Source organism: Bos javanicus, chromosome 7 (genome assembly GCF_032452875.1).
Source record: "Bos javanicus breed banteng chromosome 7, ARS-OSU_banteng_1.0, whole genome shotgun sequence".
In the NCBI taxonomy this organism is placed as follows: Eukaryota; Metazoa; Chordata; class Mammalia; order Artiodactyla; family Bovidae; genus Bos; species Bos javanicus.
The window spans coordinates 71,788,398-71,811,382 of record NC_083874.1 but is presented as its reverse complement, the minus strand read 5'-3'; the positions used below and the strand labels follow the sequence as shown (position 1 = coordinate 71,811,382).

Sequence of the window (22,985 nt, the reverse complement as noted above, 5' to 3'; positions counted from 1 at the left end):
GGAACCAGTCTGTTGTTCCATGTCCAGTTCTAACTGTTGCTTCCTGACCTGCATACAGATTTCTCAAGAGGCAGGTCAGGTGGTCTGGTATTCCCATCACTTTCAGAATTTACCACAGTTTATTGTGATCCGCACAGTCAAAGGCTTTGGCATAGTCAATAAAGCAGAAATAGATGTTTTTCTTGAACTCTCTTGCTTTTTCCATAATCCAGCGGATGTTGGCAATTTGATCTCTGCTTCCTCTGCCTTTCCTAAAATGAGCTTGAACATCTGGAAGTTCACGGTTCACGTATTGCTGAAGCCTGGCTTGGAGAATTTTGGGCATTACTTTACTAGCATGTGAGATGAGTGCAACTGTGCAGTAGTTTGAGCATTCTTTGCCTTTCTTTGGGATTGGAATGAAAACTGACCTTTTCCAGTCCTGTGGCCACTGCTGAGTTTTCCAAATTTGCTGGCATATTGAGTGCAGCACTTTCACAACGTCATCTTTTATGATTTGAAATAGCTCCACTGGAATTCCATCACCCCCACTAGCTTTGTTCATAGTGATGCTCTCCAAGGCCCACTTGACTTCACATTCCAGGATGTATGGCTCTAGGTCAGTGATCACACCATCGTGATTATCTGGGTCATGAAGATCTTTTTTGTACAGTTCTTCTGTGTATTCTTGCCATCTCTTCTTAATATCTTCTGCTTCTGTTAGGTCCATACTATTTCTGTCCTTTATTGAGCCCATCATCTTTGCATGAAATATTCCCTTGGTATCTAATTTTCTTGAAGAGATCTCCAGTCTTTCCCATGATATTGTTTGCCTCTATTTCTTTGCACTGATTACTGAAGAAGGCTTTCTTATCTCTCCTTGCTATTCTATGCAACTCTGCATTCACATGAATATATCTGTCCTTTTCTCCTTTGCTTTTTGCTTCTCTTTTCACAGCTGTTTGTAAGTCCTCCTCAGACAGCCATTTTGCTTTTTTGCATTTGTTTTTCTTAGGAGTGGTCTTGATCCCTGTCTCCTGTACAATGTCATGAAGCTCCATCCATAGTTCATCAGGCACTCTGTCTAACAGATCTAATCCCTTGAATCTATTTGTCACTTCTACTGTATAATCATAAGGGATTTGATTTAGGTCATACCTGAATGGTCTAGTGGTTTTCCCTACTTTCTTCAATTTAAGTCTGAATTTGGCAGTAAGGAGTTCATGATCTGAGCCACATATAGAGACTTCTATTCCAGAGTCCACTACAGGCAGGTTGGTAGGAGAGAGGAACCATGAGTTAACCATCAGGGAGATCTGTCAACTTCTTAGGAGACCTTAGGAAACCCAGCTCATCATTTGGAGCCTCGATGGTATCATCATCTAGCAAATAGTGATAATATACTGATGCTCTGAAGTTGGCATAGCCCATGGATTCAAGAAAAGAATATGTATTGGGAAACTACTTAAAAATTATTAAGTTCCACAAAGATTTGACACTCCAAAGCAAGTAAATTTGCCTAAATTAGAACAGCCCAGAAATAGAATGGCCACATGCACAGTAGGTGAGAGGAAAGCATCAGAATCCAGGGCACTGGGTCCTGACCACACCTCAACCACTCTATGGCTCTGGACAAATCATTGTCTCTTAGTGCCTCAGGTTCCATGTCTGTACGTAGTAGGCAACAAAAGTACCAACTGTTTGGGATATGGGGGAGAATAACATGAGTTATGTGTACAGTACATAACAAATGTTAGCTGTTACATTTTGTTGCTGAACTCCCCCAGTACCAGAAGTGCCTGGACATAGATTTGATCCATCAGTTAACAGAGTAGCAAAGGGGATCCTCCACTGGGTGGGGACTTGGATTCTAAGGGTCCTTTCAATGCTGAAATTCGAGAAGTCAGAAGTCACAAAATATCTTTATTCTGTTATTTCCCACCAGGTACATTTTCCTGACTCTACAAGGGACATATGGGAAGTCTCCAATCCTAAGAGCTCAGAAAATTGACAAACTCCCTGTGGACAAAAGAGAGCTGGAAATCCAGAGCTGGAGAAGCCGCCAGAGGCCTGCCACCATCCCTGGAGAGGCCCAGCCCACCAACCGTCTGGGGTCACCTGCCTCAGATCAGAGCTTCAGAAGCAGCACCCCAAAGAACTTGAGCCCTGCCAAGAGGAGGTATGAGGAGGACTGGGTACTGCCTGGAGAGAGATGCAGCAGAGACCACACAAGGGACGACTCATACTCAGCGGACTCCTGGGCTAAATTCTCATCTGGGGAGCACCTGCTCTTGGAGCCTAGTAGGATGGTGGCGTCCGGCGCCTACTCAAGCGGACAGACTAACTCGAACCGGCCCTTCAGTCGGGGTGGCCACCGCCGATCCCAGAGCTCACTGACCATATGAGGGGCCTACAGACATCTGTACACACTCAGAGGAGGCCACCTGATCAGTGGCTTAATTAACCGTGACTCTTCCTCCTCAAGGAGGAAAGAATGTGCCAGTCTTACTCTCTTCTCCCCACCCTTAGAGGACATACTGGCCCCAAGGGGGTTAACAAAAAAGAACTGGAAATCAGTCAACCTCTAGTTTTCTCCTGCTGCCAGGCAGCACATCTTGTAAATGGTTTTTTATAAGGAGGTTATATTTCTATTGCATTGAGCTTTTTCATTCTTTAGCCCAGAGAGATTCTCTGACCCTCTGGATAATGACAGCCTACAACCCAATGCAACTGGGTTGCATCAGATTCCAAGATGCCAAGAAGTGTCTTGACCTAGCCGACCTCTCAAGATCTGGAGGTTTCTGTCCTTCTCAAACCATCACCTCATCCCTTAGTGCCAAGAGTTCAAGTTTCAGAAGAGTCTCATACACACAAGAGCCTCATCTCAAGAGTATTGCAGGAATAGTCATGTCAGGGTTAACACCTCTTCCATTCTCAGAGTTGGGTCTGCTCTAAGCCAAAGAAAAGGACATCTGAAGATTAAAACCAGATTTGAACTCAGAGCCACAGACACTTCCAAAGGTGTTAAGGCCACAGCTAGCATAAGAGCAGAAAGAAAACCAACATGTGAAAGTGAAGAGGTACACCGGTAACCCCATGCTTTGGCTAATAGGCCACATGTCCCACAGTCTGGGGAATCTACCAAGAGGACATAGGCAACACTCTTCTTTAAGATATTTATTTTATTTATTTTTAAATAAAAGTATAAATATCCCCAAGTTCTCCAAAGTCTGCCTTACACCATTTCCCTTTAAGGAAAAACCTATGTTAGTACCTATTGTTGCTAACCAAAAGAAATCCAAAAAGAATTTTCCTTTTACCAAAACAAAAGGTGAAAAGAGCATTCAGCATTCGTTTTGCAGCCACTGGTTAGAGGTAGTGCTTAGAGGTACAGGCTACCTCTACCCAAGCATTCAGTGGCGCTGCCAACCTCCTTCCCTGGGAACTGCACAGCACCTCAGAATCAAACCGCCATAGCTTTGAACTCTATCTGAGCATCTGTGCCTTATCTCAATGTATTTTGTACATCTGTTAGCAAGATGTATCCTAAGGTGACTGCTTCATTGTTTATACCATTTCAGCTTATGAAATTTTTCATAGAAACACTCTGCTTTCAGGCTGCAGGGAAAAACTGTACCCATCCGCATTCTGCTCTCAGAAAAGGCAAACTCCAAGATCAAACTTTTGCACAGCTGCACCCAGAATAGACAACCCAGATGACAGAGCAACTCTGAGCCCAAACAACAGCATCTGAAAGAGTAGAACCAATGTTAAACCCCATTCATCCAGAACATCACAGGCTTCAGCTGAATAAGGGAGAGCCAGAGGAAGTCTCACTTCACAGGAAAAAGAATTACATAGATGACTTGTATGGAAAACAGTGTTGGAATAAAAGAATGGATGATAGGATTCTAATGCATTGTCAAGAGAAGGGAGCTCTACAATGGGCAAGGCTAGCCCAGCCTTTTAAGGTGAATACCCGCCTTAAGGTGGTACGTAGATACTGAGCAAAAAGTATTGATACAAGGGTGGAAACAATTGTGGCAAGTCACAGCCACCCCACAGATTGACATCACTTGAATAACTTCTTAGGAAAAGCACCCAAAAAGAGCTCAACAATCAAGCCAACAGATGGCAGAGTGAGCTGGTCTCCTGGCCATCTTGATGGCAAACCTTAACTGGAAGGGCCATTTGGGGAATCATCCTGAGTCAATACACCGGATCTCTCTCACTGACTTTGCCACATAATGGTGCCAGCACTGGCCAGCTGGTGGGACTTCAGGGGAATCCTTCATGAGGACGGCTTGAGGAGGAGCAGGTGAATGTATCAGGCAAAGCAGTAATAATATAAATTGTCCCAAATGAGGGGACTGAGCCAAAGCTTGGATCTCAGGGTCCTTCCTTTTCCTTTATGATTCCTGTCTACTCCTGAAAGCCAGATGAGACAGGTGGGACATTTCAGAAAAGAACAGAGTAGTGGGAAGAGCACTGGCCTCAGGAAATGGAGATGGGAGCCTTTTCTCTGCCCGTATTCTCTAGGAGCCAGGAGCATTGCCTTAGCATGCCTCCCCTGCCCTGCCTCCTAGACTCAGCATAAGGATTAAGCAAAAATTACATGGGGTTGTTCAAACCCTTTGAAAGCTGTCACATCCTTGATAATAACACAGGGATTTTTATTTGAGAGCTAAGAGGAAGCAAAATCATGGAGAAAATTTGAGAAAATATCACCTGTACATAAATGCCAAAGCACACCTTGCATTCTCATCCTGCTCTCTTTCCTGTGTGATCAAGCATCCCAGTTTGCCTGGGCTTTTCCCAGTTTTAGCACTGAAAGCCCCACAGCCTGGGAAATTCCTCAGTCCTGGGCCAACCAGGCCAACTGGTCACCTACTCTTACCCTTTTTTGTGAAGCAAACCAACTGTGTCCATCCAAGTGCCATCTTAGGGAAAAAGGTTATAACAACTCTTTCTCTGTAACATAATGCTAATGATTGTAATTAATACATTTTTATACATTCATGACCTTTTGCAGATTGACTGGGAATATATTATGCTTTATTAAAAGAAAAAAAATGGGAAACCATGTTTATCATTGCCTACAGTCTGAATACTACTGCCCCTCCATCTTTCTTGACATCCACTCATTCATCCATCCATTTATTGATCCAATAAACTTCTGTTAAGCCCCTACTAGATGCCTGACAATGCGCTTGGGGTTGTAAGAAACCCATCTCTTTCTTAAAGAAGCCCATATCCTTGTTGTACATAGGGTATCAGGAAGATAATTGATCCAACAGAGACTGACACAAACCTAAACAGCTGTAAGAATTAGAAGCAGCATACACAATCTCTCCCCTCTCTCTCTGAATCTCCAACCTGGATAGTCTCCTCTTCCTGGAAGCCTGACACCAACCTCAAACTCATCCTGATTAGGTGCCTCTTTTCACCCACTCATTCAACAAACACTAAGTGAGTTCCCCCTGTACACAGCAGGGTGGTGGGTAGCAAGCATACAGGCCCAGCCCCTGCCTTCAAGGGATTTAGTCTAGAAGGGGACCCAGACAATATTCAAGGAATCAATAAATGTGATAATGACACACAAGTAAATGAAACAGGAATGGAAATGATGGGAGGCAGGAGGTTCTCGGGGTAATCAGAGAAGGCTTTTTCAAGGAGGAGACCCTAACCATGAAAACAAGGTACAGGGAAGGACCATTCTAAATGGAGATACTTAAGTATGAAAGCCCTGAAAAAGGCACAGTTTGATATATAATAAAGGAGGAGGAAGGAGAAGAAGGAAGAGGGAGAAGAGGAGGAGGAAGAAAAGAAAGGAGGTCACTGGGACTAGAACCCAAAAAGCAAGAGGAAGTGCCGCATGATGTTGTTGATGGTAACAACTGTATTCACTTATTGTGTCCTAGGCGCAGATCTAAGTTCATATTATCACGTAAACCTCACTGCAACCCTTCAACGTAGATACAGCAGTCCCCCCTTACTCAAGGGGGTTATATTCTAAGACCTGCAGTAGATGCCTGAAACCACATATAACAGTGAAATATAAATATATATTTATAAAAAATATATATATATAAAACATAAATACACACACACACACTTCCCTGGTGGCTCAGCTGGTAAAGGATCCGCCTGCAATGCGGGAGACCTGGGTTCAATCCTGGGTTGGGAAGATCCCCTGGAGAAGGGAAAGGCTACCCACTCCAGTATTCTGGCCTGGAGAATTCCATGGACTGTATAGTCCATGGGGTCACAAAGAGTCGGACATGGCTGAGTGACTTTCAGTTTCACTTTATACATACACACATACACAATGTTTTTACCTATTCACACTTACCTATGATAAAATGTATAAATTAGGTTCAATAAGAGAATATCCAAATTGCTGGCATCACTACTGGTGTGTGCTGGAGCCATTATTAAGTAAAGTAAGGGTGACTTTGGTCACAAGCACTGTGATACTGGGACCAGCAGTGGGGTTGCATATGCCATGTGGGCACACTGGACAAAGAGATGATTCATGTCACAGTGGGAAGGTATAAGATTTCATCAAACCACTCACAAAAGCATGCAATTTAAAACTTATAAGTTATTTCTAGAATTTTCTAGTATTTTTGGACCAAGATTGACCACAGGTAACTGAAACTATGGACAGGAAAATCATGGATAAGGAGAGACTACTGCTCTGTTCTCTCCTATTTCAATCAGCTTCTGCAACATAACAAACCACCCCAAAACTGACGCACATACTCACGATGCTGCAAGGGGGCAATTTGGCCTGGGTGGCTGGCGTCTCCTTCCACACTGCCTCTCATCCTCAGTGGCATCAGCCAGCCTTGTTGCATGGCAACAATGTCCTGAAAGAACAGAAACCGCAAAGAACTTGGCTCAGAACTCAGCAGAGTAGTTGGAAAGATCACCCAGCAGAACTTTCCAGTCTGCACAGAGAGCCCCCAGAAGAAATCAGTCACACAGGAGTGAATTCTTCCAGGTAGCCAGCAAACCGATCCCCAAGGCATCTGGGATGGGTTCCCTGGATGAAGGAGACGGGACTGGGATCTGGGGTGGCCCCCCAGGCAGGCAGGCCTCACAAGGGCCTTAGGAGAGGAGAGCGCTCAGCCAGGACTCCAGGCTGCCCACACTGGAGGATTCAAACATTTTCAGATAGAAGCTAGATGGGAGCCTTTCTGTTCCAAGGTGTGCTGGTGCCACCTAGCATCTAGCATTGGCAGAGGCACCGCTGCATTCCTCCTGCAGCCACAGCAGGGATAACAGGACCTGGGGGAGCCGAGCCAGAAGTCAGAGGACAGGCCTACCACTCCAGCTCTGCCCACAGTTTCTGCTGTGACTCTGGACAAAGCTTCCCCAAGTTTCAACCTCAAAGTGAGGTTCACTCAGATTTCCCAAACACTCAGGACAGGAACTGGACTGGTTCCAACATCCTGTGATTCTAAAAACTATTTGGGGGATGCTGGTTACAGTAAGGGAAGGACCCCTGGTAAATCAATTTACTACTGGTGAAGTTGTTTGAGTCTTGTGCATGTGCAACACACACACACACACACACACACACACACACACACACACACACGAAGATACCACCAGGAGGCAGTCTGTGATCTTCTCTGATGCAATCCCAGGGCTTGGCACATGGCAGAGCCCAGTAATATGGTAACTCTTGCTGTTGAGGAAAATCATAGATGGGGACTGGTCTCAGGGTGAGTGTAGAAGGCAGGAAGACAGCAACCATTTGGGAAGATAATGGACACCCTAAGCCCCACTGAGGCCCCAGGTTGCCTTTCTCAGATAACTAGGTACTAAAGAATTGCAAACACCCAAGGAAGCGGCAGGGCAGCCACCATTTCAGCTGTCAGGAGGGAGCCCGAGGCTGGACGCCTCTCCTCACCACTGTCAGCTCACTCCAAGTGCTAACGGATGGACAAAAAGGAGCTTCACTCTCCAGTAACCTCCATCAGTACCTCCATGCTTCTCCATAAACACAACTGCTTACTATATAAATAAAACACCCAGACAAGCTCCAGTACCATGCACACCACTGCCCCTATGCCCCTCCTCTGCCCACATTTAAACAGCCCCCAGCTCTCCCCTGACTCTCAAGCTGCAAGAGGAGCCAGCTCCTCGCAGGTCAGGCTTGGGGAAAGGTGGTCTCAGGCATGTGAGGGATGCTGACCTGGGAGGCACCAGGGAGGCACCTCAGAGCCTTCTTCAGATCACGGTGCAACAAAGGGAGACTGCCTGACAGACACTTGACTCAACTTTGAGGAAAAGTGATTTTTCTTCCGTGTCATGAGCCCTTCCTATCCGAACTCACCTATGTTCCCACACGATGAGGTGGGAGAGATTCCTGTAGATGCAGATGACAAAACTCAGATGATTGATAAGTGGCTCTCCCCAGGGTCACCCCATAATCTGGAGTTATAACAGAGACTGGAATTGGGGTTTCCTGACACTCCCCAAGGAGAACTCTTCAACCAATAGCAAGAGATTAACTGGCAGTCCTTTCCAGAACTGCTTGGACATTTTAAAAAGAGAAGATTAACCCTAAAGGGTAAAATTTAAAAATATCAGACCACATAGCTGGTGAGCCAGCCTAGATCTGTCTGACTATGGAATCAATCCAGAACTCTTCATATCACCCCATTTGTGAAAGGGCCGCCTGGGGGTGAAGGATGGGCCTCTTCCAGTGAGAAGTCACCTCTGAGTTCTCTGGTCCTCAGAAGCAGAAACAGGATTCTGAAGCCCCACCAACTGCAGCTTCTGAGCCTCAAATCTTGCCTTTAAGAGAACTCGCATTCTCCTCCCCGTCCCCCTCTACACACACACAAAGCAGCATTTGTCCCTTTTACTGGATGCAAAAGACAAAAGTGTAAAGAGAAGCGCACGTTTGCTTTCCCCATTTATAACAGATTAGCAGGACTTCCCTTGTGGTCCAGTGGTTAAGAATCTGCCTTCTACTGCAGGGGACGAGGGTTCAACCCCTGGTTGGGGGAACTAAGATACCACATGCCTTGGGGCAGCTAAGCCTACATACCACAACTACTGAGCTTGCACGGAGAAGCCTGCAACGCCACAACTGTGCCCTGGAGCCTGCATGCCATGTGCCGCAACGGAAGAGCCCACACGCCACAATGAGGATCCCACGCGCCACAGCTAAGGCCCAATGCAGCAAATACATACATAAATATTTACAAAGACTATCAGGAAGACTTAGCTTTCAAGAAGAGAGTACAGGGAACTTAATGCTTGCTAGGTTTCTAGCAAAGTTGTCCTCTTTTTAAAGAGCACAGAGGAACCAGAGAGGGATACAAGGCCAAAAGAAGAAACGTGAACTTGCTAGAGGTTGAGAGTCACCTCTGCCACCCTCAATTGGCCCTGGTGGCTAGAGGACAGTGATTAGAAGATCTGTTCCATGTTGAAAATGGAACCTCTGGGGTACCCGTGTACCCTCAAAGGGTGATTTACCAAATGGGTCCATGGTGCCCTTCCAAGCAGGCCCTCAGGTCACCCTCCTAGCCTCACCATCCATCAACTGGCTCAGGATAAACTGGAGGATGTCATTCAGACCACAGTATTAATGAACATCATGACCTAATGTGAGATCCCATCTTGTTAATTCATCTATTTTAACAATAGTTTGGGGTTAAAACAGAAGAAGCAACAGACACAGGAGTTCTTCATGCAGGGTGGTAAGGCACAGGGGGAGATGAATACCTTTGGCCAAGAGGCTCTTTCTTTAAAAGACCCTTACATCAACCCTTGCGTACACATCAGACTGCTCTTGTACAACAGGACAAATGGAATGTATACCCTTTTTTTTGTTCCCTGCAGATAACAAATTGGCTTTCTTGTCCCATTTTAAAGATGGATAAACTGAGGCTCTCCCCAAAGTCAACAGGCAATTATGTGGCCAAGAGCCAAGACTCAAACCCAAGATGCCCAATTCCAGGGCCCAAAATGTTAACCTCTAGGCTACATTCCTTCTACAATCCACTGAAAAAGCCCTGAATAAATTTAGAGACAAGAGATCTGGTTCCCAAAACTACAAGTTTCTTACTGGGAAACTTTTTTTTCCTCTTACTCTCTGTGTATGAAATAAAGAGGTTGGCCAGGAGATTTCTCAGGTCTTTATGTATTTCCAAATTGGTGATGTGTTTGAAACCAGGCCAATCAGCTCTTCAAAAGGATAATTAAAGGGCTTCCCTTGGAGCTCAGTGGTAAGGAATCCACTTGCCAAAGTAGGGACTTGGGTTTGATCCCTGGTCCAGGAAGACCCCACATGCCTCAGAGCAACTAAGCCCATGCACCACAACTACTGAGCCTGTGTTCTGGAACCTGGGAGTGTAATGACTGAAGCCCACAAGACTAGAGACGGTGTTCCACAACAAAAGAAGCCACAGCAATGAGAAGACTGAGCACCTCAACTAGAGAAAATGTCCACACAGCAGTGAAGACCCAACACAGGCAAAACTAAATAAATAAACAAAATTATTTTTAAAGAATGGATTGAAAACCTGCTGACTAGCTGCTGCCACATCGCTTCAGTTGTGTCTGACTCTGTGCGACCCCATGGACTGCAGCCTACCAGGTTTCTCTGTCCATGGGATTCTCCAGGCAAGAACACTGGAGTGGGTTGCCATTTCCTTCTCCAATGCATAAAAGTGGAAAGTGAAAATGAAGTCACTCAGTTGTGTCTGACTCTTAGCGACCCCATGGACTGCAGCCCACCAGGCTCCTCCATCCATGGGATTTTCCGGCCAACAGTACTGGAGTGGGGTGCCATTGCCTTCTCCCAGCTAAGTATTAGCAAACCACAAACATATTTGGAAGGTAGGGACAGGGAAGGTAAGCAGGTGGCAGGGAAGGAATCTAAAGGATAAGATACTAAAGCCTTTGACTGTGTGGATCACAACAAACGGGAAAATTCTGAAAAAGATGGGAATTCCAGACAATCTGGCCTACCTCCTGAGAAACTTGTATTCACATCAAGAAGCAACAGCTAGAACCAGACATGGAACAATGGACTGGTTCAAAATTGGGAAAGGAGTACATCAAGGCTGTATATTGTCACCCTGCTTATTCAACTTATATGCAGAGTACATCATGCAAAATGCCAGGCTGGATGAAGCACAAGCTGGAATCAAGATTGCTGGGAGAAATATCAACAACCTCAGATATACAGATGATACCACCCTTATGGCAGAAAGAACTAAAAAGGCTCTTGATGAAGAGGAGAGTGAAAAAGCTGGCTTAAAACCACTCAGCATTCAAAAAACTAAGATCATGGCATCCAGTGTCATCATTTCATGGCAAATAGATAGGGAAACAATGGAAACAGTGAATGACTTTATTTTCTTGGGCTCCAAAATCACTGCAGATGGTGACTGCAGCCATGAAATTAAAATACATTTGCTCCTTGGAAGAAAAGCTATGACGAATCTAGATAGCAAATTAAAAAACAGAGGCATTACTTTGCCAACAAAGGTTCATATAGTCAAAGCTATGGTTTTTCCAGTAGTCATGTACAAACGTGAGAGTTTGACCATAAAGAAGGCTGAGTGTTGAAGAATTTATTCTTTTGAACTGTGGTGTTGAAGAAGGCTCTTGAAAGTCCCTTGGACTGTAAGGAGATCAAACCAGTCAATCCTGAGAAAAATCAGTCCTGAATATTCATTGGAAGGACTGATGCTGAAGCTGAAGCTCCAATACTTTGGCCACCTGATGCAAAGAGCTGACTCATTGGAAAAGACCCTGATGGTGGGAAAGATCGAAGGCAGGAAGAGAAGGGGATGACAGAGGATGAGATGGTTGGATGGCACCACCAACTCCATGGACATGAGTTTGAGCAAGCTCTGGGAGATGGTGAAGGACAGGGAAGCCTGTCATGCCTCAGTCCATGGGGTCACAAAGAGTCAGACACAACTGAGCAACTGAACAACAAAGGAGATAAGAAAGAGCCGTGTGCTCGATTTATGCCCCAACTCCCGAACCAGGCGTTCACTGTGCCTCCATTGCGTGCTCATGACCTTCCTCACCAAGCTCAGAGCCTGTGACTGAGGCAAACAGGTTTCTTGCCATCCTAAACAACCTCTGTGCCTTTGGTCAGGCCACATTCTCTACCTAGAGCACCTGCTCAAAACGCATAGTTCAAATTCAGATCTCTCAACCACTTCTTCCATAAAGATTTCCCTAGTCATGGGACTTTCAAATCTCTTTGCAGACCACTTACAGAACTCAATACAGACTCACCTCTAGGTTCTCATGGGTTTTCTTCTTTTTTCTTTTTCTAATCATTCCTGACAGATTATCCGAGCCTGATATCACAGGTCATGAAGGATTCAACTTTAGGTCATTCTAGGGTCAGTGACAGTAGCAGACTAGCTCATAAGAATGTTCTACCTTCTAATCCTGACTATAAATCTAGGATGCAGAGAGAGAGGGAGTATTTCTTCTGCCTCTCCCATGCCATGACATCTCTGTCTTGTCTTCCCACTCTTGCCCCCACTATAGGCAAAGACCAGAGGATGACCCAAAGGTCAAAGTGCCAGACAAATCAGTGGTTCTTGAGGGCCTATGTCCTAAAGGAGATACAGTCTCTCTCTTGCATTTCCTCCTTCCATGAGGTCAGCCAGCACACTAAATTGAGGCTCATCTCATGGAGTAAGCCAACCTCTCATTTGTTCCGTTTTCTTTCTCCTACTTTGGCTCATGGGGTTCAGTTATAAATAAGTTATCCTTGTTCCCATCCTGCTAATGCTCCTTGTGGCACTAGACTAGGACAAGAGAGTAAGGGAATTGGGAAGTGGAGGCCCACAAAGAGCAGAAGTGATTGCCCACGTGGGGTGCAGGCATTCCTGATTTCTATGTGCATTATGCCAAAATACCCAACTTAATTTGTATTTTTATCCCCATTTTGTAGAAAAACAAACTGAGGCTCAGAAAAGTTAAGCCATCTCCCCAAAGATGCACTGTTAACAAGAGACAGAACTAAGTATTCCAAACCCAGATCAGATTCCCAGTACACTGTAATTAATAACCAAGATAGCCTGGTCTCTGGGAATGTGACATGCAGGGCATATGATTTTCCAGAATACTCCTGTCTCACAAACTCCCTCGGAGTCTCAGGTTGTACCTCCAGCTACTTAAACTTTCCAGCCTCCTCCCCTTCCAGTTCCTCCACAGGCACCCCATCCAAACACTGACACAGAGCATAGGAGAAGAACTGGCTGCCACGCTGACACTGGCCCCGCTCTAATTAGAGCTCAAACAGCCTGCACCAAGCCTGTAGACAAACCGCACCAGAGGCACATCAATCTCTGCCCTAGCTGGCTCCCACCATGGGCGCGTTCACACTATTGTGCACAAAGGGGCCTGCCTGAACCCCTGATGTGGGAGGAGTGCACCCAGCCCCGTCTCACTGCTTATTTTTAATTAGAAGTTCCATTAAAACCACTACAGCAATGAGGGGCACCCCAGGCTACACACTTCAGAACAATTAGCACACCCCTTGGGTGGCTAAAATGGCCTCAGCCCTGGTCCAGGCAACATAATTGCACCAAAACATACAGCCTACCAGGAGGCTCCCAATTGAAGTGGAAAGAAACAATTAGCTACACAATCTATGGGGCAGTTAGAGCTGTAGGAAATTCTTCAGGATACATAATTTAAAAGTTTACCTAGGTGGGATGAGATATATGGGCATTATCTATTGCCTGTGGCTCAGTCAGCAAACCTCTATCCCCCATGCCATTAATGCTGTGTGTGTTGGGGTGGAAGCAAACAGGAGGCTAAGACATCTGGTGCATTAAAGGGACCTGTTATATTGGGTTGGCCAAAAAGTTCCTTTGGGTTTTTCTGTAACATCCTATGGAAGAACTTGAACAAATTTTTGGCCAACCCAATAATTCCATGTCTGGTTCATCGTGGACCCAAACATCCCATTCCTGGAATGTGGGGAATAATCAGTGGGGCAAAGAGGTTATAGAGCCCCCACCTACATTGCTGCCACTTCCAGAATCCCCAAGTCACTAATTAAAACCTACCCCTAAGATAGCTCCTGGCTGAGTCATCCTGGTGAGTCTAAGGAATAAAGAAAATGAGCAAATGAGAAGGCCAGAAAGACCTCTCTGAACACCAGGAGAGCTACAGAAAACCACCAGAGGCTCCCTGGCCTCTGTGTGAAGCCACACTTGGATTCCATAGCCAGAAGCATCTCGTCTGCATTGCACCTTCCTTGGGCCGGCACTGCTGCTATAATTAATATTCAACTGGCATTTCCACGGCACACTCAAAGCCTGTTCTCTCAGCCTTTTCAAATCCAATTCAGACCAAAGTCATTTTTGCTTTTGCATTTCAGTTTGGGCGGCAGTGATAGGATTCCCGCTTATGGTTTATTAGCATTTATTGAACAGCCAAGGAGCCCTGCATGAGAGCAGTTGTCACTAGGTCTCTGACTCCCAAACTAAAATTAACAAGCCAGCAGGACACCAATTCTGGGGCAGGAAGGAGGCCATTTCTGTGAGAATTATTATTTATGATTTTTTCATGCAAAACTATGGATGCAGTGGAGACTTCTGAGGCTTTGAAAAAAGGGGCAGTCAGACTAATAGAAGGCAGCCACTGTTTGATCACTCACTTGAAAGTCTCTACAATCACCCTCCAGGCTTCATCATTTGTGGATCTAGAGGCAGCAGTAAAATATAAGGAGGACTTGATTCGAGTCCTGAACTAATCCTCTACACGACCTTCTGCAAATTATTCCCCCTCTCAGGGACTCAGCCTCTTACATTCAAGAGGAGAGTTAAATGGGATCAAGCATGGTCAGTCCATCTCCCTAGGGAGATGTGGTCAGGATGGGGACGGCAGATTCCCTCGCGTGCATTACCCACAGCAGCTATCATTCTACCTGATTCATGTGGCAGGCTCTGCCCCAAGATTCTGTTGAAAGAAAATTCTTCTTTTTGATCTGTAGACTACAAATTTGAAGCTACTAGGTGATACCTAAAATCCTCCGTAGCTGTGGAGCCTATGAAGTAGGAAGAACTGAAATGGTGTAAGGAAACTGCCACACTAGAATAGAGCAGCTGTACGTTTTGAGTGATGAAAGAGCCATGAGGGCCAAGGAAAGGGATCAACATGGCACCCCAGAGAAGCAGAGAAAACACCCAGAGATGATATTAATGACTGTAGATACAGAAACTCAGAGCGCAGGGGAGCTGAGAACTGATTTGAGAGATGTGCAGGTGTTCTTTAATAACTAAGATAGCTCAGCATCATTCTATGGCAGATTTCCTGGGCAGATAGAAGGCCCCCTGATCTGGGCTGACAAGTCCAGACTAATAAGACTTTCTACCCCTTCTCTCTTGAACGGGTGCATTGCTCACACATGCAAGCTTTGAAAATAGGGAAAGTGTCAGCTGCTTGACTGAAAATCTTCTAAAGACAAAAATCTGAAACCTAAAAGAAATCTCTATGGGTCCTCCAGGATGGAAACAAATGATTCTGGTTAATGAAAGCCTGAAAGACCCACATAACCAATGACAACAGACAGTTGTTTAACTTTTGAAACATAAAAAGAGAATATCAGCTCAACCTCCAATGAAATGAGATGGATTGATATACATATTTATCTCCACTTTCTCCTAAATTCCCACTAGAATATGAGTTAAGAGAGTAGAAAGGTATAAATCCTCAAGAACAAATCAAAAGGGAGAGAAATAAAGCCAAAGAAAAGTCAACAAAACTTAAGAAAATGGAAAAGAAATAAAGGAAGCGTAACTGGATTACATTTCGCTTTCTTCTTTCTGCTAAGGACTCGCAGGGTGAGAAACCAACATGAATCCAGGCAGTACCTACCAATAGCTCTCAGAGGCTTGGGAATCAGAAGCACCAAGTAACTCTGAAAATGGGGGTCCACAGAGTAGAGCTGAAAAAAAGGTGTTGCAAAGTCTGAGCCAGGTCCCCTCCCCCAACCAGTGCAGACATGGAACTTCCATTCCCCAAACCAGGCAGGAGTTGAAATTAAGATTCTGCAAGAGGTAACATGAGCTGAGAACAAAGTCCTCCCTGATCAAAAGTTTAGGCTCTTAGCTCTTAGAATATAGGCTCTAAAACCAAGCACAAGATCAGAGAACTCTTTTTTTGGAAAGCTGATTAGTCCAAGAGAAGAGATTCTTCAGTTACTACCTGAAAAGAAACCAGGCAGATGACAGAAACCAGAAATCAACAGATGACTTGGTAAAGATGATGTGGGGGATATATATACATCTGATCCTTTGTGGCCCCATGGACTGTAGCCTACCAGGTTCCTGTGTCCATAGAATTTTCCAGGCAAGAATACTAGAGTGGGTTGCCACTTCCTACTCCAGGGATCTTCCTGACCCAAGAATCAAATCTGTGTCTCTAGTGTCTATTGCATTGGCAAGCGGATTCTTTATCTGCTTTATCCACCACCTGGGAAGCCCCATACACATACACACACCCACAATGTAATGCTACTCAGCCATAAAAAAAAAGAACAAAATTTTGTCATTTGCAGCAATGTGGATGGATTTGGAGGGCATTACGCTGACAAAGGTCCGTATAGTCAAAGCTATGGTTTTTCCAGTAGCCAGGTATGGATATGAGAGTTGGACCATAATGAAGGCTGACCACCAAAGAATTGATGGTTTCAAACTGTGGTGCTGGATAAGACTCTTGAGAGTCCCTGGGACTGCAAGGAGATCAAACCAGTCAATCCTGAAGGAAATCAACCCTGTCATTGGAAGGACTAACGCTGATGCTGAAGGTCCAATACTTTGGCCACCTGATGCCAAGAGCTGACTCATTGGAAAAGATCATGATGCTGGGAAAGATTGAGGACAGGAGGAGAAGGGGCTGAGAGAGGGATGAGATGGTGGTATGGCATCACCAACTCAACGGACATGAGTTTGAGAAAACTCCAGGAAATAGAGAAGAACAGGGAAACCTGGTATGCTGCACTCCATGGGGTCACAAAGAGCTGGATACAACTGAGCGACTGAACAGCATGCTACGTGAAGTAAGTCAGAGGAAGACAAACACTATGTGATATCACTTCTATGTGGAATCTAAAAGACACAACAAACTAGTAAATCGAGCAAAAAAAGCAGCAGACTCACAGATATAGAGAACACACTACTGGTTACCAGCGGGGAGAAATGGCAGTGGGGTGGGGGGAGGAACAGAGGGGGTTAGAAAGTACCAACTGTTGGGTGTAAGACAGGCTCAAGGATCTAGGTACAGCACAGAGAATATAATAACTGTAAATGCAAAGTAACTTTTAAAATTTTATAAAATAATTTTTTAAAAAAAGACATGCAGGTCATAATGTTAAAAGCCCACTGTGTTTAAGACCCACTGTTTCCCTAGCGAGTCATAACCCAACCCCTTTCTGTTTGGAATTCCACCACCATTACCAGCTGGATTCCACCAGGAATACGGTACATGGAGACCTTAATTGAGTCTACCCCCATTTCATTGACAGGGGAGGATGAGGGAAACCAGTAACACACCTTATTATGCTAGGTTTTGCTGAGTGTAGCTGTACAAGTTTGCCTGGAAAATCCCATGGACAGAGGGGCCTGGTAGGCTGCAGTCCATGGGGTCACGAAGAGTCGGACACGACTGAGAGACTTCACTTTCACTTTTCACTTTCATGCCTTGGAGAAGGAAATGGCAACCCACTCCAGTGTTCTTGCCTGGAGAATCCCAGGGACGGGGAGCCTGGTGGGCTGCCATTTATGGGGTCGCACAGAGTCAGACACGACTGAAGCAACTTAGCAGCAGCAGCAGCAGCAGCTGTGCAAGTACAGGGTGAGGGTGAAATGGCACAGAGTAAGAGAGTTTTGTTTTGTTTTGTTTTTTTAATATTGGAGATTTGTGATTTAAAAAAAGAGATACAAAAGGTGGTTTGCAAGGAAGAATTACTCTAGAGAGAAGAACAAGATGTATAAAGGTATGTCTCTCTTCTAATTGCCAAGAAGAGTCTTCAGTTAAATGTCACTTCTCCTGGACACTCCCTGGAGCTGTATCTACTTAGGAGATGGACCAAACTTCCATGTCCTTCCTCAAAGGGGCATCAGGAAAGAAGAGAGGCTGCCATATCCAGAATACCCAGTTATTTGTCTGTATCCACCAGCATGTCTTAGTTGAGAATTGCTCATTTTTAAAATGGTCAGGGACTTCCCCAGTCGTCCGGTAGCTGATAGTCCATGCTCTCCAAACAGGGGACATGAATTTGATCCTTCAGATCAGATCAGATCAGTCATTCAGTTGTGCCCGACTCTTTGCGACCCCATGAATTGCAGCACGCCAGGCCTCCCTGTCCATCACCAACTCCCGGAGTTCACTGAGACTCACGTCCATCGAGTTGGTGATGCCATCCAGCCATCTCATCCTCTGTCGTCCCCTTCTCCTCTTGCCCCCAATCCCTCCCAGCATTCTGGAGTTATTTCTCCACTGATCTCCAGTAGCATATTGGGCACCTACTGACCTGGGGAGTTTCTCTTTCAGTATTCGGGAACTAGAACTCACATGCCGCAGCTGAGAGTTTGCATGCCACAACTAAAAATCTTACATGTCACAACAAAGACTGGAGATCCTGCATGCAACAATTAAGACCTGGCACAGCCAAATAGACAAATAGATTTAAATGGTCAAAATGACTACCTTCCCACAAATGAAACCACTTGCCAATAAACACCATGGACACACAAGTGCCTTTGCATGCAGTGTAACAACTCCTTGTGGTATTCTATGAGGAGAAAATTTTACCCCTTTTCTTGCATTTTAAATTAGGACTAGGCAACAAATGTTTGTGAGGATGTGGAGAAAAGGGAACTCTCACTGGTGAAAATGTAAATTGGCAGAGCCAGCAATTCCCTGGTGGCTTAGTGGTAAAGAATCCACTTTCCAATGCAGGAGGCTTGGGTTTGATCCCTGGTCCAGGAAGATCCCACACTCCATGGGGTGCCGGGGTCCAGCCCTGGTGGATCCAGGGAATTCGAAGGGGAGAGGGCATAGGCGATCAGGAAACAACAGCTTATTTAAATGTTAATTAAAGATATAAAGAGTGGTTAAATAAGGATAGCTCAGTGAGAAAATTTAGTGGAGAAAAGAGGCTGAATAATTCAGCCAGAAGGTGAGAGAAAGAACGACAAGGGGAGACCAAGTTTCGGTGAACAAGGCCTGCACTTTATTTTCCAAAGTAGTTTTTATACCTTAAGTTATGCATGGAGGATAATGGGGGAAGGGGTAGAGTCATGCAGTAAGCCAGGCTTTCTTCCTGCAAACTTATCATATGCAAAAGTTTAGGTGATTTGCATCATCTTCTGGCCCAGAGGCCTGTTAACATTTTAAGACCCTTTCTTCAGAAAACTTATTTTTCTCTAAAGGTGATTAGTCAGGCGCCACCCTCCAAAAGCATTAGATAAAGCTGCCTTCCTACAGAGCAAAGGTGTGGTGGGCTATAACAAGAAAAAGAATTAACTCAAGGGTCCAAGGTTACAAACATTAAAGCTACTACTTACACCAATTATTTTAATCAATACACTGCCAGGGACACAGCAGGTAAGGGATATGGAGACTTAGCAGCAAACATTGGCCCAAAAAGTGAAAAACCCTTCACCAATACAATTTCTAATCAATCTTCTAACTGCTCAAAGGAATCTGTATTTAGACAGTTTAGAACATCTCATGCCTCTCACAGTTGGGAGGCTCTGAGCAATCACATGTGGCCGGAAAAATCTATTCAGGCAGGCTAGAGGACTTCCAAAGGAGTTTGTAGGTTGAAACACTATCACACCCAGGAACTTTATTAACTGGAGCTGTAAGTTAACTCTTTTTTTTTTTCAGAGAGAGGTAGTAGGGGACAGCCCCCAGTAAAGTCAGAGGTGTAGGGGAAGAGCACAAAGCAGAAAGTAGGCAGACTCTGGTTTTGGGGGTAGATGCTCGAGAATTTCCAGGGGGACTCCTGAGGCTCGATCCGGCCTTTGCGTATGCTGAGCCTCCTTCCTCATGACCTTTGCCACAGGCGGAGCTCCTGCTCCTGGCAATGGGGCAACTAAATTCATGCACCACAACAACTGAGTCTGTGCTCTAGAGCCCAGGAGCCTCAAATACTGAGCCCCCTGTGCAACTACTGAAGCCATGAGTCCCAGAGCCCATGCTCTGCAACAAGAGAAGCCACTGCAATGACAAGCCGACAAAACTAGAGAGTAGCCCCCACTCTCTGCAACTAGAGAAAGCCCATGGAGCAACCAAGACCCAGCACAGCTGAAAATAAATACATAAAATTATGGGGGGGAAAATTGGCACAGCCACAGTGGAAAACAGTAGGGAGATTTCTCAACAAACTAAAAATAGCACTACCATCAGTTCATTTCATTTGCTCTGCTGCTGCTGCTGCTGCTAAGTCGCTTCAGTCGTGTCCGACTCTGTGCGACCCCATAGATGGCGCCCACCAGGCTCCACCATCCCTGGGATTCTCCAGGCAGGAACACTGGAGTGGGTTGCCATTTCCTTCTCCAATGCATGAAAGTGAAAAGTGAAAGGGAAGTCATTCAGTCATGTCCAACTCTTTGTGACCCCATGGACTGCAGCATGCCAGGATTTCCTGTCCATCACCAGCTCCTGAAGCTTGCTCAAACTCATGAGTCAGTGATGCCATCCAACCATCCCCATGAACAGCACTACCATATGACACAGCAATTTCTTTCCAGGATATATATCCAAAAAAATAAACATTAATTTGAAAAGATATATGCACTCCAATGTTCATAGCAGTACTATTTACAATAGTCAAAATAAGGAAGCAACCTAAATGTCGACTGACAGAGGAATGAATAAAGAAGATATAGTAAACCTGAAGAAAAAGACCAAAGCAGAAGGCATAACCTTCCCAGACTTCACACAATACTACAAAGCTATACTAATGAAAACAGTGTGGTATGGCCACAAAAACAGACATGCGGATCTATGAGACAGAATATAGAGCGCAAAAATAAACCTGCACACCTGGAGCCAATTAATCTTTAACAAAGGAGATGAAAATATACAATGGGGTTAAGACAGTTGCTTCAGTAAGTGGTGTTGGAAAAGTTGGGCAGATGCATGTAAATTAATGAAGTTAGAACCCACCTCTTCATAGATGATAGCCTTGTCATGGTGAAGGGACTTGGGCAACTAAATAAAGCTGTGAACCATGCTGTGCAGGGCCTCCCAAGATGGATGGGTCATAGTGAAGGGCTTTGAAAAACATGATCCAAGAACCCCATAAACAGTATGAAAAGGCAAAAAGATATAACACCAGATTATGAGCCCCCAGGTTGAAAGGTGTCCAATATGCTACTGGGGAAGAGCAGAGGGCAATTACTAGTAACTCCAGAAAGAATGAATCAGTTCAGTTCAGTCGCTCAGTTATGTCCGACTCTTTGCGACCCCATGAATCACAGCACACCAGGCCTCCCTGTCCATCACCGTCTCCCGGAGTTCACTCAGACTCATGTCCATCGAGTTAGTGATGCCATCCAGCCATCTCATCCCTCCGTCGTCCCCTTCTCCTCCTGCCCCCAATCCCTCCCAGCATCAGAGTCTTTTCCAACGAGTCAACTCTTCGCATGAGGTGACCAAAGTACTGGAGTTTCAGTATTAGCATCATTCCTTCCAAAGAAATCCCAGGTCTGACTGTGTTCAAATCATGAACTCCTTACTGCAAATTCACACTTAAATTAAAGAAAGTAGGGAAAAACACTAGGCCATTCAGGTAAGACCTAAATCAAATCCCTTATGATTATACAGTGGAAGTGACAAATAGATTCAAGGGATAGACCTCATAGACAGATTGCCTGAAGAACTATGGATGGAACTTTGTAACACTATATTCAGAAAACGAAGATCACGGCATCTAGTCCCACCACTTCATGGGAAATAGATGGGGAAACAGTGGAAACAGTGTCAGACTTTATTTTTGGGAGCTCCAAAATCACTACAGATGGTGACTGCAGCCATGAAATTAAAAGATGCTTACTCCTTGGAAGGAAAGTTATGACCAACCTAGATAGCATATTGAAAAGCAGAGACATTACTTTGCCAACAAAGGTTCATCTAGTCAAGGCTAGGGTTTTTCCTGTGGTCATGTATGGATGTGAGAGTTGGACTGTGAAGATGGCTGAGCGCCGAAGAATTGATGCTTTTGAACTTGGTGTTGGTGAAGACTCTTGAGAGTCCCTTGGACTGCAAGGAGATCCAACCAGTCCATTCTGAAGGAGATCAGCCCTGGGATTTCTTTGGAAGGAATGATGCTAAAGCTGAAACTCCAGTACTCTGGCCACCTCATGCGAAGAGTTGACTCATTGAAAAAGACTCTGATGCTGGGAGGGATTGGGGGCAGGAGGAGAAGGGGACGACAGAGGATGAGATGGCTGGATGGCATCACTGACTCGATGGACATGAGTCTTAGTGAACTCCGGGAGATGGTGATGGACAGGGAGGCCTGGTGTGCTGTGATTCATGGGGTCGCAAAGAGTTGGACACGACTGAGCGACTGATCTGATCTGATAGGAGGCAGTAACCCAAAACCATCCCCAAGAAAAATAAAAGCAGCAAGACAAAATGGTTGTGTTAGGAGGCCTTACAAATAGCTAAGAAAAGAAGAGTAGAGAAAAGGAAAGATACACCCATCTCAATGCAGAGTTCTAAAGAGTAGCAAGGAGAGATAAAGTCTTCCTCAGTGATCAGTGCAAAGAAATAGAGGAAAACAATAAAATGGGAAAGACTAAATAAATCTTCAAGAAAACTGGTGATTCTAAGGGAATATTTCCTGCAAAGATGGGCACAATAAAGGAAAGTAACAGTAAGGACCTAACAGAAGCAGAAGAGATTAAGAAGAGGTGACAAGAATACACACAAGAATTGTACAAAAAAGGTCATAATGGCCTGGATAACCATGATGAAAT

General features: G+C 45.0%; 1 protein-coding gene and 1 long non-coding RNA gene across 3 annotated transcripts in view; one reads left to right on the top strand and one right to left on the bottom strand.

The window, feature by feature from the left end:
* The window catches only part of ATP10B (ATPase phospholipid transporting 10B (putative)), a 312,921-nt gene extending 307,764 nt beyond the window's left edge, over positions 1 to 5,157 (top strand). For both annotated transcript variants that reach the window (XM_061424249.1, XM_061424250.1), the window contains one exon: positions 1,925 to 5,157. In XM_061424249.1, coding sequence (XP_061280233.1) covers positions 1,925 to 2,384 — 460 coding nt within the window. In that variant the 3' untranslated portion in view covers positions 2,385 to 5,157. The remainder of the gene's footprint in view (positions 1 to 1,924) is intronic.
* Positions 1 to 22,985, bottom strand: part of LOC133251599 (uncharacterized) — a 155,073-nt gene that overhangs the window by 4,399 nt on the left and 127,689 nt on the right. The window contains exon 2 of the long non-coding RNA XR_009737701.1: positions 6,749 to 6,851. This is a non-coding gene — a long non-coding RNA (uncharacterized LOC133251599). The remainder of the gene's footprint in view (positions 1 to 6,748; positions 6,852 to 22,985) is intronic.